We start from the raw sequence: 17,062 nt of genomic DNA, 5'->3' as shown, positions 1-17,062 counted from the left end.
CTTTTAAAATAGACTATGTTTTTGATTATTTTTAGATTTTCACAAAAATCGAGACAATAGTACAAGATTTTTCACATACTTTATACCCAGTTTCTCCTATTGTTAACATCTTACATTATTTGGTACATTTATTATAATGTACCAAATTAATATATTTGAACCAATTTTAATATATTATTGTTAACTAAAGTAGATAGTTTACACAGATTTTTTTTTTTAGTTTTTACCTAATGACATTTTCCTATTGCAGGATCCCATCCAAGATCCCCCACTGCATTTAGTCATCTTGTCTCCTTCGACTTCTCTGGGCTGTGACCATTTCTCAGACTTTCTTTGCTTTTGAGGAACCTTGATACTTTTAAGGAGCGCTGGTCAGGGATTGTGGAAGATGCCCCAGACGTGGAATTTGTCTGGTTCATTTTCATGGTTATACTGGGATTTAGGGTTTTGGGGGAGAAGTCCCAGAGGCAGAGTGTCCTTCTCATCACATCATATCAAAGGCACATGCTATCAACATGACTGATCACTGTCGATGTTGAACTTCTTCACTGGCTGGAGTAGGATTTGTCAGATTTCTCCCCTATAGTTACTCTTTTCCTGTCCATTCCATACTATTTTTTGTTTTGTTTTGTTGACGGAAGTTGCTGTGTGCAGCCTACAGTTAAGGAGTGGGGATTTAGGCTCTTACTCCTCTCAGGCAGAGTATCTACAGAAACTGTTTGGGATTCTTCTGCATGAAAGACTTGTCTCTTTCCCCCCACTTATTTGTTTATGCAATCATTTATTTACTTCAGTGTGGGCTTATGGATATTTATTTTCTACTTTGGGTAAAAGCCAGGACTACTTTATTTTGTCGCTCACATGTTTTGGCCATTAGGAGCTCTTTCAGTTGGCTCCTGTGTCCTTTTGACATAATAGCCATCATGGTAAGGGTGTTTTTATTTTTTGCTTTTGTTTTCATTTCCTTTTTCGTTTTGTTTTTGTTCCTTCTTCCCCCTTCCCTGCCCCCATTCCCCACACACCCATAAAGGGCAGTGTGCTGCCGTGATTTCTGGTACCTCAGTGGCACTATTTCCTCTTTTATGAAAATCACACTAGAATAGTTAGGAGGGTGGGTGAGTTTTCTCTATCCTTTAACGTTTTACTCTACATAATTTAGCAACCTTATAGACCACTCTCTTTCTTAGGGTGTTTGTCACCATATCTCCCTGAGGGGGCGAAGATTAGAATCTTTCTGGCCACATAGCAAGGTCTCCAAATCCCAAGTAAGGCAGCTGTCCAAAACTACTCAGCCAGGGAGGAGACCTGAGTCCTAATGCTGCCTCGGTCCTCAGCCTGGGCATCTCAGTCTGACCTCTGTCCTCTTTGTGCCCTAGTTCCTTTACCTTCATAACGAGGGGTTCACCTTGGCTGGAGTCCAAGCCTCCTTTAAATTCTGATATTCTGTGATACTACAAGTCTTTGAGTAAGAGCTCAAGATGCCAGAAAGGAAGTCACCAATGAGACCTCAGGTGTTCTGTTGGAAATTTTGGTAAAATCATGGAGAAAAGGAGAAAAACAGGAGAAAGAGGTGGAACTGGATGCATAAAAAGAGAGAAGAAGAACGAATGCGAAGTAGGGGTTAGAGAATAGAATAGGTGACAAGGACAGGAAAGAAAGAAACTTGACACGGATATGAAAAGTCTGGAAGAAATAATTAAATACATAATTTCTAAAGTTTTAAGAAAAAAAGTGGGAACTATGAAGCGAGGACATGAGTGTCATCTCTTTTAACTCTATTTTACTTTCAAAAAGGCTACAGGACAGGTAAAAGGTACAAAACAGAGTATATAGTGATTTCAGATATGTTGAGCTTTGACAAGAGTGTCACGTTTAGACAGCTCTGACAAACACAACGTCTAGATCAAAGGAGGCAGACATGGGGAAGATGAAAGAAGCTCCAGCTTTTTGAATACTCTTCAGAGGACAGTGGATGGTTGTCTTACAGTGCAATGAACTTCCGCATAAAGAATCCGTGCCCTTTGTTGGAGATGTAAAGCAAAGGCCGAATGTGCGACCACCAGTCATGGCTGCTGACTAAAGAATGCCACTCTGGGTAGGTGTGGCTGGATACGCACCAAGGCTCGTCCTCTTGTTTGATTCTGTGGTGCTCATGTTTCCTCAGGCTCTCTTTCTTTTCAATTCAGTGGTTCAGAACCCCAGCCCCCATCAGAAGCCCCTCTGTTTGCTTAAAATGCAGATTCCCAGGCCCCATGTGGACACTCTAATACACTCGGTCCAGGGCTTGGGTGGGAGTGTAGGTGCCAGGGATCTGCCCTTCCGCCTAGCTGCTGAGGTGGTTCTGATGCACACCTGGCGCTGAGAAGCACCCTCTCAAGACCATTGCCAGCAACTTGAGAATAAGAACCATATTTTCTTCCTTTTCTGTATGCCTCCCCATAACAGTATAATTACACAGAATAAGCACAGAAATGCTTGTTGATGGATTTATTTCAGCAATTTTTTTTAACTCTCTTTGTCTGGAACTTTGCAAAATAAACACCATGGTCGCCCCGTGCTTTGTGAGTGGCATGCTAGAATGGAATTTCACTGTTTTGAATTGGGGGAGTCAACCTCTTGGTTTCAAATGAATTATGAAGGGAAGAGGAGAGACCCTTGGAAATGTGTGAACGTTGATGCTGAGGACTAGCCAGGCATTTCCCTTCCAGCTAGTTTCATGAGGGGTTAAGGGGCCGCCTGTTTTGAACCTCCCATTAATGATGGTTTCAGACCCTTCCTCATTGTGCATTTATCTTGCAAAGGGTATGTTTAGGGGATGTTTCCATTCCATTTTATCTGCAGAATTACTTTCCACTCTGAGGTCTTTTGTATAAGTATTCCCTTGAATCTATTCCAAAAAGTGGATTTTTAACCCAGTAGACCATAACTACAATGTTTTATCGTGCATACATATTTCAAAATGTGAATGTAAGTCGATTTAGCAAAGTTAAAATAAAATGAAAACTTTCCAAAGGGCACAACTCCTTGCTTTTCCACATTGGGCCTTTCCCTTTGGAGTTCTTGTGCCATTTAAGACTCTAAAAACAGGAAGACATTTCGTTTGCATCTTTTTTTTTCCCCCCATAAGGGACCAAGAGATGGGGTACAGAAAACACTGATGAGGTTTGGCCTTCCTTTGTCTCCCGGCAGCACACCTGGTGGCAGTGTGATGAGTTCTGAGTCTGTGAGTTAGTGCCATTTATGGCAGCATTGTCTGTAAGATTCCTAACTGGCATCTTGCATCTCCTCTTACCTCCCTTGAAATCTCCTTAGGGAGAAGCTACAGTCATTCCTCTAAAATAGAAATCTGATCTTGCCACCACCCTATTCTCTGCTCCCTGCTTAATCTCTTCACTGGCTCTCTGTATCCCCTGGGATAAAAACCCAGATCCTTACCGGACCCTGCAAGGCCCCTTCCAATCTGCAACCTATTCTCACCCCACTCTCCTCCCCTCCCAACCTGTCAATCTCCCCCTCCTGTCACAGGGCCTTTGCACAGGCTGTTGACTCTGTCTGCAGTCCTCTTCCCCTCCTGCTTTATCTAATTAGTTCTTTCTCATCCTTTAGAGCTCAACTGGATCATCACTTTCAACAACTCGCAAAGTCATTTCATCTTTCTAAGCTGTGTTTTCTTCTCTGTACAGTGGGGCTAATACTCATATCGTCTTACTAGGACATTTTGGAAGGAAGTAAGGAATAAATGCTATCATTCACCAAAGCACTCAGCATAGTACTAGGCACTCGGTAGGTTAGCTTGCTCTGAGTATTAGCTGTCATTACCGATCTGGTCTGCAACCTCTGTCCCCCAACATATGAATGTTTCCCCTGAAAATTCCTGTGTTGAAATTCTAATGCCTAAAGATAATGGTATTAAGAGGTGGGCCCTTTTAATAGAGCTTAATTCCTGAGGGTGGAGCTCTCTTGAATGGGATTAGCGTCCTTATAAAACACTCCCCAGAAAGCTCCTTAGTCCCTTCCCCGATGTGACAACACAGGGAGAAAGCACCAGCTATGAACCAGGAAGAGGGACCTCAGTGGACTACAACCACGCTGGCACCTCGATCTTGGACTTTCAGCCTCCAGAACTGTGAGAAATAAGTTTATGTTGTTTGTAAGGCACCCAGTCTACGGTACTTTGTCATGGCAGCTCAAACAGACTAAGATATGCGCTTACTTACTTGGCTATATTTTGGCCTAATTATCCCCCTGAGTGTAAGGGAAAGAAAGGGTCATGTGGAGGAGAGATCCAACATTTATTATCCTAATTTTACTTTGAAGAAATTGAGATTTGGAGAGTTTAAGTGCCTTCCGCGGGGTCACTCAACTAGTCAGGAGCAGAGTGGGCACTGAACTTACAGCTGTCTGATCCCAAAGATTTCATTTTCTCCCCATTCTCTACCCTTCCTAACAACAAGCCCGGGGTAAATGACTGCATTTTGCATGTCTTTAAAACAGTCATAAGTTCAGGACTCTAGACCACATGCGGTGACACTGGCTTCCATCCTGTCATTGTGCAGGTTTCTGACAAGTATGCAGACAGGTCTCCAGCTTGAGCAATGCCACTACAAAGATCCCCTGCTTTTCATAAACAGATCACTGCAAGACTGCTTCTCAGGAAAGCAACTTCTGCTACCTCCTGCGTGCTTTTATGCTTTGCTGTGAGGTGCAGAGTTGAGCTGGCAGGCTTCTTTTGCTTTTCTACTTTATGTATGATTCATAAAGAGAACTCAGCGGGTCGCGGAGTGTGCAGTGAAACCTGGGCTCTGCTCCTGAGTGCATCAAAAGGGGGTTGGGACCCGTTTCACTTTCCACTTTCATGTAAGTCAGCTAGGGGAGCAGGGGGAGAACCCTCCTGGCAAGTTTTTGGTTGCTGTTGGTTTTCTCAGGCTTCTCATTGCCGAGAACAATTCCAGCTTAGCTGCCCAAAGGGCCATGTGTCCTTTTAGTAGTTTGACCCCCTAGAGGACCCAAAGAGGCAACCCCCAGTCCTACTGACAGCTAGCCATGGGGGTTGTAACATGGATTTCACCTACCCTCAGTGCTCCTGAGCCAGAGCATCCAGAGCAGGTGTATGTTAAGGATCTAGCCATATTCTTCTACACCACAGGCCTTTTTTTTTTTTTTTAACATTTGGAAGAACATTATTACTGTTAGAGATTCATTTTGTTGAGTATTTAAGATCTTGACTTTAAAATACAAGTGCCCAGGGCAATGGGAACACCATAAATTATTGTCAGCTAAGAGCTGGTCTCTGCTTGAGTGTACGAGAAGTATCTTGTTACAAATGGATGTTCAAATACCTAAGTTTGGGAACGATGGGCTTCTAGTTTTTATATATTTGATGTTTAGGTTATCCTTATAATATCTCTTTCACTTACCCACTCTTTCAGGCACCAAAAATGCTCTTTGATTGGGAGAGCAAGTAGAAGCACTGGCGTTCTAGGGACTTAGAACCGATGAGAATGGGTCTCACTTATAACATCACACAGTGGGAACAAGGCTGAGAGTCATTGGTTTAGAGGTTCAGTACTAGGCTACAGCATGTGTGAGTGTGTATGTGAGTGCATGTGTGTGTTTAGGTGGGGTTGGGGTAAGTATTGCATTTGTGAATGGGGAAAAGAAAGAGTTCAAGGCAGGAAAGAGCCTATGAAGAAAGTAATACTTATACAGCTTTTACAGCACGCCAGACATAGCCCATGAATTCACTTGAGATTCCTCATCTGATTTTGAAAACATCCCTGCAATACGTATTTCTCCACCGCACATACAGGAAACCTTGCCCAGTGTCATTAGATTTTTACATCTAAATGTGTCTGATGCCAAGATCACACTCTTTCCCCTCAATATCTGGTTGTTATCTGACTCAAGATTTGCTAAGGTCTGGCTCACTCTGGGCTACCAGAATAAGATGTAGGAAACCCTTTCAATCTAAGCTTTAGGTATTTTGCCTAGTGGATGGATGCCTGGCTACCCCTTGAGCCCATTGCCTAGGAAGAATGAAGAAGGATGTCAGGTGGACCTGGATCTGGGCCACACTGCCTTAGATCCTGACTAGGACTCCTCTGAGACCACTGATCTGGAAGTGAAGACGGGGTTTCTCATGTGCTACTCCTGACCAGACTAGAGGGGAGACAGAATTGCTTGAAATGGGTTGTCATATACTGAATTGTGTTCCTTTGAATTCATGTGTTGAAGCCCTAACCCCTATGTGATGGTATTGGGAGGTAATTAGGTTTAGATGTGGTAATGAGTGTGGAACCCTCATGATGGGACAGATGCTCTTGTAAGAAGCGGAGAACAGAGATAGTTCTGTCTCCTCTCTCTCTGTCTCTCTCTGTCTCTCTCTGTCTCTCTCTGTCTCTCTCTGTTTCTCTCTCTCTCTCTGTCTCTCTCTCTCTCTCTCTCTCTCTCTCTCTCTCTCTCTCTCTTTCGGCATGCATGCACAGAGGAAAGGCCATGTGAGGATACAGCCTGAAGGCGGCCTCCTGCAGGCCAGGAAGAGACTCTCACCAAGTGCCGAATCGGCCAGTACCTTGATCTTGTACTTCCATGCCTCCAGAACTATGAGAAATAAATGTCTGTTGTTTAAGCCACGCAGTCCGTGGTAATTCGTTATAGCAGCCACACAGACTAAGACACAGGGTTAGTGTTGTATAATTTGAAGAATTAGAAGTCGCATACCTGGGTCCATACCCTGGGTGGGCCACTTATTTTCTGTGGGCCTTGAGCAAGTCATTCATTTTCTCTAAGCCTCAGTTTCCTCACCTACAAAACAGGGGTGTGAACTGTCTCTTCCTTAGAGAGTTCTTGGGAGGATTAAATGCTGAAAATGCTCTTCCAGCACTCGCACGGAGACTAGCACATTGACGTGTGCAGTGCGGAGCTAGCACCATCAACATCATCCATGTCATCGTCCTCGGCATCATTAACTCCACGATCATTGACGTTGGCATCTTGTCATCATCAACGGCACGAGGTGTCTCTTTGCCCTCGGCCTGGGTATCCATGCTGGAAGACCTATGAGAGGCAGGCACGGACAAAACTCGAAAGTTGGCCTTTCCATGCAGGGCTCAGTGGTGGCCACTTGAGGGAAAAAAATGTTTTGGAAACCAGGTCACAGAGGATAGTGCCTCTTATTGTACAGAGCCGAGAGGTCTGCAATGGACGAGCAGAGGGAGCCTGGCCTAATTGCATTGATAATATAATCCTGTAACTCATTCTGCCAACACGAAGGTGGATGGACGGTCCCCATCGTGGCTGCTGAACAGTGCCCGTGTTTTCCTAGGAGAGACATCTGCACTCCAGTAGTGATTAAAATGCCTTGAACAGGCCCTTGCTATTAAGAGTTTGTGGCTCCAGTTTAATAAAAGATAGTATATTAAAATGGAAGCAAGGTATTATTGATAAGGACTAGACATGTTATGGACCGGATTAAAATTCTGATCATACAAAATGCAGGGAAAAGAAGCTAAGGGTTATCAAATACCTACTATGCGCTGATTGCTCTGCTGGACACTTAGAGACATCACTCAAAATACCACATGCCTTTGAATAAACCAAGTTTGTCCTCTCTGATATATTAATATATTTATTTATCAGACTTTCAACATTAAAGAAGATTACAATAGAGGCATCCAGTTGATTGGGGAATAGTTACTGCAGATGATAAGCTCTTTTGAATAAACCGATACTGACTTAATGAGGTTTTGCTGTGTATTATTATTTTTTTCTTGATAGAAAATCAAGCGACTATTCCCCTCGACCATTCTCAGTCTTTTTGCTTACTACTAATGACCCCCCTTTCCTCTTGCTCCATGGGAACTTTAAAAAATTTAAATGAATGGTTATTTTAGTCTCAAGTTTCTGGAATTCTAAGAGGGTCTGAAAGGTGTATGCTCAATTACCGAGGCCTGTGAACAAAATAGTCAGCTTAGCTAGGAAAGTAAAAATAGAGAGGAGTCTCCCCACCCTCCCTGGAGTTGTGCTTTTGTTTCTGGAAGAGGATCAAGTATTCAACCTCCAGTTAATTTGTCTGTTCCTTCAGATAACTTCTTCATGGTGCCGTTGCGAGCGTGATCATTTAAAGAATTCATAAAACCAGTCTCGGGGCCTGTGCATTGAGGAGAATTCCTTATCTGGCTGAAGAGGCTGGTGGGGTTTGGACTTGTTCCCCTCGTCCGCCCAAGTCCAGACAGGGGCACGTGCCCACTCGAGACAGGCTGACAGTTCAAGCCAGCCAGCTCCTGTCTATCTGGAGCACACCAAGAAAGCTGGAATTATAAAAGTGCACACGGAACACTCAGCCACACCTGCTATTTTTTACTTATGCTCACAATAACCCTAGGATGAGTATTTATGCTTCCACATTCAAGATGAAGCCTGAAACAGTCTGAGCCACTGGTCTGTGGTCATGCCACTCATCAGTGGCCCACCTGGCATTATGAAATCAGGTCTTTCCATGAAATTGTGCTTTCTTAGTCCGTGACCTCATTCTCATAATGAAGAAATAAAGGAACAAAGAAACTGGAGAGGTAAAGGTGGTTTGCTATGTGCCCCTTGGTAAATAGCACAGAGCTAAACATGCAATTGGTGGTGTTCAAGCCCTTCTGCTTGAAAAGAAATTTAAGCACTTTGGAGGGGAAGGCATGTCAAAATGGAGTGATGGGTGGGAGCCTGGCAAGTGTTCTCTCAGCCCAGGGCTGACTACAGTGTGTGTCTCCCCACCTCCCAGCCTGTAAGGAGCTTACAGAGTAGTTGGCATCAGCACCTATGAACCACCATCCTAGGGGTTCCCATGCCTGGTTCCACCATGTGCACAGGGAGTCACTTTCAACCTGGTCACCTGTCTCCGTGCAGTCTGATTTCCTCCGAGGGATGCTTGCTTGAGAAATCCACTTCTCTCCTGGATGTCCGCCTCTCCTTCTCCACACCAAGCCAAGCTCTTCTCTCAGAATAACTGCCCACTACCAAGCTCTACCCTCAGCACTTTGTAAACATGATTTCATACGACGATTTTAAAAACAGGAAAGTATTGTTACTTTCCCATTTTACAGATAAGCCAACCAAGACTTGGAAGGGTTAGTGACCTGCCCACCTATCTGCAGTAGCCGGCAGAAAGTCAGGATTTGAACCCAAGGGATGGACTCACTCAGGAGTCTGTCTTTCTGTGTTTAAACCTCCCTACGCAGTTACCTAGCTCTTCTCACTCCCTATCCTTCTCCCTTTCCTCTTGATCCAGCTTTCTGTCACCTACCCAGTTCTTCCTTCACCACCATTATTTTTATTTTATTTTTTTATTTCTGTGAAAACAGCCTGGGAAAGGCCCAGCCTGCTCGCCTTGGGCTCTGATAAGATCTGGCTGTACTCCCTTTGTCTGTCCGAACCTGCCTTTGCTGAATGGCCCTGTTAATTGCAATTGACTCTCACAGAATGTGGATGGCAGTGCTACTTGACACCAGACTAATGCTTCTGACTTTTCCTCCATGCCCCCAGCAGCGGGCTAGAGGGGATGGGAGGGGGGTCAGAGGCGAGATAGAGTACTTTTGATTCCAATAAAATACATTAGAGCATTAGAGCTTTTCTGTTTGTCAAGTCAGTCTCTCTCTCTCCCTCTCCCCCTCTCTCTGCGTGTGTGTTTTAGGAGGAGATGTTGTCATTTCTAGGAATTCACAGTAAAATGAGACATGATTAGGAGATGTCACCATTGTGGCTCCTATGAAGATTCAGGCTTTTAAATTATTTCTTTCCATTTCCAAGGTTTAGTCCTAAGCATGAAAAAAGACTTTCAAGCATAAAACCTGAGTGATATGAGTCTGAAGCAACAGAATTAAGACCTCGGGGGGCTGGTTGTGGGAGCCCGTTTACTTGCAGTCCCGCTGAATGTCAGGGGTTCCCATGCCTGGTTCCACCATGTGCATAGGGAGGCACTTTCAACCTGGTTGCCTGTCTCTGTGCAGTTTGAATTCCTTTAATAATATCCCAGCAGTTCTATGAGGGAGGCATATAAAACCCACTCTAGGGGTAGAAAAACTGAGGCCAAAAGACTCGCTGGCTCCCCAGTGTTTAGTAATCATTGTTCTGTTTCATTGTTCATTGTCCTGGCAAAGAAACTCAAACCTTGAGCCGTGCACTTTGGCTGCTTGGCACATGCCAAGACTGGCAGCCTCCTCATCAGGAGCCAGGCTCCATGCTCAAACTTTCCCATATGTTCTCTTTTAGGAACCTCACAACAAACCTGTGAGGTATGACTATCCTCTGATTTTACAGTTGAGAAAACTGAGTCATGCAGAAGGAGGAAAAAATCGTGCCCAAGGTCACATAGTTGGCTCTTTGCTGAACTGGGAGGAAACCCGGGGTTGTTCACGGTGACAGGGGCAGGCGAGTTGGGGTCTGGGAGAGGCCCACCAATCTCCAGGTGCACAGGATTGGTTTGTCAGAGACTGGCCTGGGCGAGAAGTGAGATCTGCTAAAAAGGTAAAGTGAGGACCTGATGTCAGCGGTGGAGGGACTACAAGGGAGGCATTTTGGGAATCACAGTTTGTGTCCATTTTAATTTCCACACAGTGCTGGGACAGTCCACAGCATGTGACCACCCAGACCTAGTAACATGGGAAAGCTGACAAACAAAGCTGGGTCGTTTTCATTCCCGTGAGAGATTCAGAAACTAAACAAACACTAAGTAAAAAATGGATCTTAATGATTCCAAGGAGGCAGGTGGAGAGTGACTCTGAAGTTGCAAATGTGAGCTTTCTTAACTAATGAGTTACTATCATTTAAGGAATAGTTCACTTAAAAGTCCAAATTTCTTGACTTCTCCTGAAACGTCTGAGTGCCACCAAAGACCTGTCATTCTGGGCTTGAATTCGGGTTGCAGAATTGACAGGTAGGTGGGGTGGCGAGGTAGGGGCTGCTCCTTTAGATGGGATGAGGACGCCCCAGATCCCATGTTCTCAGTGCACCTGCTTCCGCCACATATGCTATCTGCCTGACCCCTCAGACTTTTGAGTGTTTGGCACCCAGAGTGGAATAAAGAAGGACTTCAGATCAGAAAGAACCACCAGGCGCTCACCTTCTCTGAGCTGAGTCTCAGCATTCTCATCTGAAAAACGGAATCGCTGAGACCCACCCCACATGGTTGCTGTAAGGCTGAACTGTGCTAGCGGATGTAAAGTCCTCTAGTAAGTGCTCAGGAAATTATTGTAGCTGCTATTTAATTCGTTAGCTGCCCACCCACCCCACCACCCCCTTCAGGGTTAAACACATGAATGACGTGAAGCTCTGAGAAGTGTTTGGGAGAGGGATGGAGGGAAGCAGGCTGCTTTTGTGAACAGATGCCTTCTCCAAAAACCCTTCTTTTCCTTGGATTGCAGAATGACCCCCGTTGAGAACAAAGCTTTTCACACCTTTGTTTATTTTTTTGGGTCTAAGGTTTCCAGGCGATTTTCCTGAAGGAATAGGAAGGGGTGTCCCTAACCCAAACTAGAATTGAATGCAAATAGGACAATAGGACCCATCCTGGGTAGAAAAAATCTCCCTTTTAATTAGAAGCCTGGAAGGACATACCCTTTAATTGCTGCACTTGTAGTGTCAGGGCTATCAATATTGGTGCCTCTTTCATTAATAAACTGGCAAGTCAGAAAGCTGTATGAGGGGGAATGCCTCCCCCCACCTCCTCTTCCACCCCAAGCTCTGCTTAGTCAATAGCAGACTCGATCAAACAGGAAAATAACATGTAAATCAGCCGCATTAATTCTGCCAGCCCTAGATAGGTAGAAAGAAGGGAAACATGAAAGGGAGCCTTCATCCGTTTTCCTGCAGATGCGCCTGCTCTCCGTGAACCCAAGCAAGAGGTAGTTAAACGGCCCGCAGATTGCCAGTGACTCGGGGAATGCCTGGGTTTGTGTATGGATTAGCACAGTGATAGACCCTGAGTAGCAAAGACGAAGACTAATTACCTGACAGAGCTCCCCTCCACTCGCCTGGGTCATTGAAATTAATTTCTGCTTTCAGGCTTGGCAGAAAGCAGCTGCAGAATTTCAGTTCAATACTCAAATTAACGGGGAGCCAAAATTATTTCTCTGCACAGGCAGTATTAGAGGAGTGGGTTACCAAATAGATCTTGATCGCAGACACCAAAGAAAGGATTATTCCTCCCTTTTCATCAAGAGCCTTAGGTCCTTGGAAAGTACAAAGTGTTGGGGGGGAGGTGGGGACGAACCACCAGTTTATTACAGGGTTAACACTTAAGTGCTGTATTAAACTGAGTGAGATGTACCTGTGTAGGAGACCTTGTGCCCCGCCACCCCAAACAATTTATAATTTCTCTCCATTTAACAAAAAATTAAATATATGGCCCTTTTGTATATACCTGAATCAGAATTCCTAACCAAGGGATATTCCACAGCATCCTGTGTTGTCAGGAGGGCTTTCACCCTTATATCAAGGATAAGACAACGAGTGTAGAGGGGAGAAAGGGAAGGGGGAAGAGGTCAGAAGTGGGATTTGAACCCAGGGCTTTGGTCTCCGAGTTCATCTTTCTGTCGCTTCATGTTGCCTTTCTCTTTTGCTCAAAGCCCCTCACACTGCTTCTTCCTTTCTGGGCTCCCCGCTTTCATGTCAGCCTACGTGGCATCTATCAACTCTCCTTGAGTACCATCTGTATGCTCTAGGTCAATTTCAATGCTGCCCAGACCCACAGTTCCCACCTAATTTGTCTCTGTGGTTTTCCTGCCACAAGGACCCGCCTGATAGATCAGATCTGTGGGCAAGCTAAGTCCTCATATTCTTGCCATAGGCTCTGCCAGTCGAGACAGCTCTGGGTCCATGGCCAGTTTCCACTTTGACCACAATTTCTATTGTTCCTGCTGAGACTTGGTTCCACATCAGGATGTAACAGTGGGGAATCCTGGGTATGAGACACATTCATCACAGATGCAAGAAAAACATCTCTTCCTAACTCTGCCTAGGGTTAGCACATAGTTTAGGGTTAGCACATAGTTTAAGAGTTAACCAAAATCCGGAATCCTACTATCTGGGTACAAATTATGTCCCTCCTCCTAGTTGTAAAACTATGAGATTATTGCTTATAATAGTAATACTATTACTAGTACCTACTATTACTTGTACTATTCCTATTACCTACTGTGCGAGGGTTTTGTGATGGTTGAATTAGTTAATAGAAGTGAAGTACTTAAACTGCCTGGCATGTAGTAAACTCTCAATAAATGTTAGCACTGCTATTAGCGCTGCTCCCAGTAACCCAAACTAGATACGGACTATAAAGACCTATTCTTTGTTCACCTGAGATAGAGAGAAGCTCCATATAGCTACCCAAACCCAGGTAGAACCAATGGTGCTGTAGCTGGTAATATTTATAGCCACCTTTAATGCCCAAGAACTCAAAAGAAAATATGTATTCTTAGAATAGTAGTGGTTACATATATCAACTGCTTACCACATGCCAAGCATACTCTTATTTATTTTTCAGAAAATCAACTCTGACGAGGTTTTATAAATTGGGAAACTGAGGCCGCAGGAGGATCTGAACAGCACGAACATCCCACAGCTAGTTCAGGGGCAGTGCGGGCGCTCAAACTCTGGTCTCTGTGTCTCCAAGCCCACAAGGTAGCCACGTGCCCAATTGTGCTCCACCGAGTCACGCAGAAATAGCAGTTAGGCCCCTTCTAACATGTCCAGTTTTAAACCTGTGACCTCGAGGCGAATGGCTTCCACATCTCATTACCACTCCCCTGAGCCACAGCCCCCCGTGGGATAGGGAGGTTAATCGGGCACGCACTGAATCTGCTTATAAGGCTGTTTCATGTACAATTTTTATATCTTGGCTCCTAATAACGGTCCCATTATAAATGATTGTCTCACTATGATATACTGGTTTCTTGCCTTCTAGGAACTGATTTAAAAGGAAGCCCTGGACTTCTTATGCCCACAGAGTTTATTCACATTGCTTTTTGCTTACTCAGCAGCTGAAGTGGTTGGTATGAGGGACAGCCCTGCTCCCAAAAAATATTTTCTTCCCAACATGAGGCAGTTGTCGTAATTAGTAACCTCTAGCGCACTTGATATCTTGATAATACTTTATGAAAAAATCACTCCTCCCCGCTCTTATACTGCACCCCCGCCCCCCCGCCGCCCCCAGCTTCTGCCGAGACAGGTAGTGCCAGTGGACAAATGCTTACCCCTGGGTCTGTCATCTTCCTCTTTTATGCAACCAAAACATTTTAATTATTTCTCGGGTGGCTTGAGAGAACAAGTCATGGCAGGTATATAGCATCAGGGATTGTATTTTCAAATGAAAAACACTGGGCATATTTATCCAACAAATATTTATTTAGTGCCTATTTTGGGTCTGGCGTATGAATATACTGTTAGGTACAGCAGGACAGAATATATGAGAGTAAGACACATCGAGAAAATTCCGAATGCTTGTTAGGAATCTAAATAAGCATATAAATTGGAATTACTATGGAAAATTGCAATTGGTAGAATTCTTTGTGCTAGTTATTATTAATACATGGATGAGCTTCGGTTTTAGTCCTCAACGAGTTTAGAATCAAGGAAATCATTAAAGAATGCTTTGTTTCCCCCAAAGTCGGGTTGCGCTGAGTATTTTAAGTGCTTTAAATTCTTCTCTGAACCTCAAAGTTAAGCAATGTACGTTCCAGCCACAACGATCTTCTTGCTATTCTCGGACACGTCAACCACTTTCCTACCCCAGGGTTTTCCATAGCTGTTTCCTCTCCTGCCATGATCTTCTTCCCACCCTTGGCATGGCTATCTCCTCCTCATCCCTTAGCTCTCAGTGTAAATTCTCCTCTGACCATCTGTATTAGTTTCCTATTGTTGCTGTAACAAATGACATCATACGCGGTGGCTTAAACAATATGAATATGTTCTCTTACCGTTCTGGATGCTGAAAGTCCAAAATGGGTCTCACTGGGCTGAAATCAAGGTGATGGCAGGGCTAGGTTTCCTCTGGAGGCTCTAAGGGAGAATCTAATCTGCTCAATCTCTAGGGGCCACTTATACCTCTTGGCCCATGGTCCTCTTCTCCCATCTTCAACTCTGGCGGTGTAGCACCTGCCAATCCCTCTGACTCTGCTCCTCTGTCTGGCTTTTTCATCTCTTTAGGATCTCTGTGATTCCACTGGGCCTACCTGTGTCATTCAGCATATTCTCTCCATCTCAACAAACTTATTTACATCTGCAGGGTCCCCTTTGCCATGTAAAGTAAGATATTCACAGGTTTCAAAAATTAGAACATGGTCATCTTTGGCACCATCATTCTGCCTACCACATCCTAACCAGAGAAAGTAATGTCCTTCCATTCTCTATCTCAGCCTTTAGTTCCTTAGCCTCTAAACTCTCACAAAAATTTACATATTTAAAATTTTATAATATCTATGCATAAAAGTGGTTCAGCCTCCACTGAACTGAGTATTCAGAAGGAGTCATGAAGAATCTATCATCTATCTATCTATCATCCATCCATCTATCTATCTATCTATCTATCTATCTATCTATCTATCTATCTATCTATCATCTATCTATCTATCATCTCTAAATCTCTTTCCCTTTTTGGCTCAGCTTTTCCCTTTGTTGACCTGAGAACTTTCTTCATTGATAATGGCAAAGCCAGTTGCATCTTTAAGATGTGAAGCTCCAGTGTCAAAATCTGGAGTTCATCAGTTGACTGGTTAGTTTAGTTAGGATGCATTCCTGAATCAGCATGTGGAAATGATTGAACCTGTAAGTTTTGTGTCACCGTGAATGAGGGGTAGGAGGAGAGCTGTTTCCCAAAGGAATCAGGATGCTTTACCATGAGGGGAAATGAATGCTGACCTGACACATGCAAAGGATGGGGAATAAACTGCCCCTTAAACTCTACTCTCACTTTGGAGACCAGCTGGTTACTCTGATTTCTTCTATCTCTCTATACATTTACACCATTACGCAAATGAGCTCGTGATTATGTGATAAAGGTCCCTTTTCAGTATACTGTACAATGAAATCTTTGCCAAGTATCTTTGGGTCTGTTAGGAAAGGGAATGAATGCCAGCCTGCTTTGACCAGCCACTATTCTAGGCCTAATGTCCATTTCATCATACCTTCAGTGCCAGCATCCTGTGAGAGTGGACATATTCTTCCCCGTTTTACAAAATTATAGCTACAATTTCCTGAGTGCATACTAAGCCCTCAGACTTTCACTTCTTTTATTCCTCAAAAAACAAAACAAAACCAAACCAAACCCTAAGGGTGACTCTGGATCCCCCAGCTGGTAAGCAATAGGTTTTAAACCCTAAACCCAAAATAGAAGCTTCTAAAACAGAGCCAGAAATGCAATGGCTAACACTGGTGACATCAGACCGAGTATTTCTGATTTTGGGGGATCTCTAGCTCTAAAAAGCTAGAGGTTTTATTGCTATTTTTTCCAAAAAAGGAACATTAGTAATCATGTTGGCAAAAATTTTATATGAGCGGCGAGCTTTTCTTTTTCACGTGCTTTTACTTAGTCTCTTCTGTTATTCGTATGGTTTCTTGAACCCTCCTATCTTACACAATACTTATTTTTATTCACCCAGAACAAGTGCATAACACCTTGGAGAAGACGAAGCCAGAGAGAAAATCAGTCAGACAGGAATTACATTGAAAGATGACTGAATAAATTACCACTTCCCAGAAGTTATATGAAAAACAGCTGTTTCTTTAGGATGTCAAAGCACCTTTTTCCTCTCTAATTCACGTGTATCCCTATACAAAGTTCCAGGTGACAGAGAACCGGTTTTTCGACTGTGTGGGGCCTTCTGAGGACATGGTGCCTTTTTCCTAAGGCAGCACCGATGAGTGGTCCCCACTTGGTCTGCAGCCAGCTAGTTCCTCTGTATTCACTGCTTTGGGGAAGAGTTTCCATCACAATCCTTTCTGTGGACAGCTCTGAGCCAAACAGTCACTGGTTATGAGGTGATCTCGGTAATGAGAGACTGAACATACCAACGGACCACGGCCA

The 17,062-nt window shown here is 44.0% G+C and overlaps 1 protein-coding gene across 6 annotated transcripts in view; it reads left to right on the top strand.

Annotated features, from left to right (window-relative positions):
• WWOX (WW domain containing oxidoreductase) overlaps positions 1 to 17,062 on the top strand; it is a 791,253-nt gene that overhangs the window by 443,160 nt on the left and 331,031 nt on the right. Inside the window, exon 9 of one of the 6 annotated variants that reach the window (XM_023528569.1) lies at positions 13,526 to 13,567. The exons of the other annotated variants lie outside the window; for them this stretch is intronic. Coding sequence (XP_023384337.1) covers positions 13,526 to 13,552 — 27 coding nt within the window. The 3' untranslated portion in view covers positions 13,553 to 13,567. Of the gene's footprint in view, positions 1 to 13,525; positions 13,568 to 17,062 lie in introns of those variants that run through there. 6 annotated transcript variants of the gene reach the window in all.

Source organism: Pteropus vampyrus, unplaced genomic scaffold (genome assembly GCF_000151845.1).
Source record: "Pteropus vampyrus isolate Shadow unplaced genomic scaffold, Pvam_2.0 Scaffold29, whole genome shotgun sequence".
NCBI lineage: Eukaryota > Metazoa > Chordata > Mammalia > Chiroptera > Pteropodidae > Pteropus > Pteropus vampyrus.
This window is presented reverse-complemented; position numbering and strand designations above follow the sequence as displayed.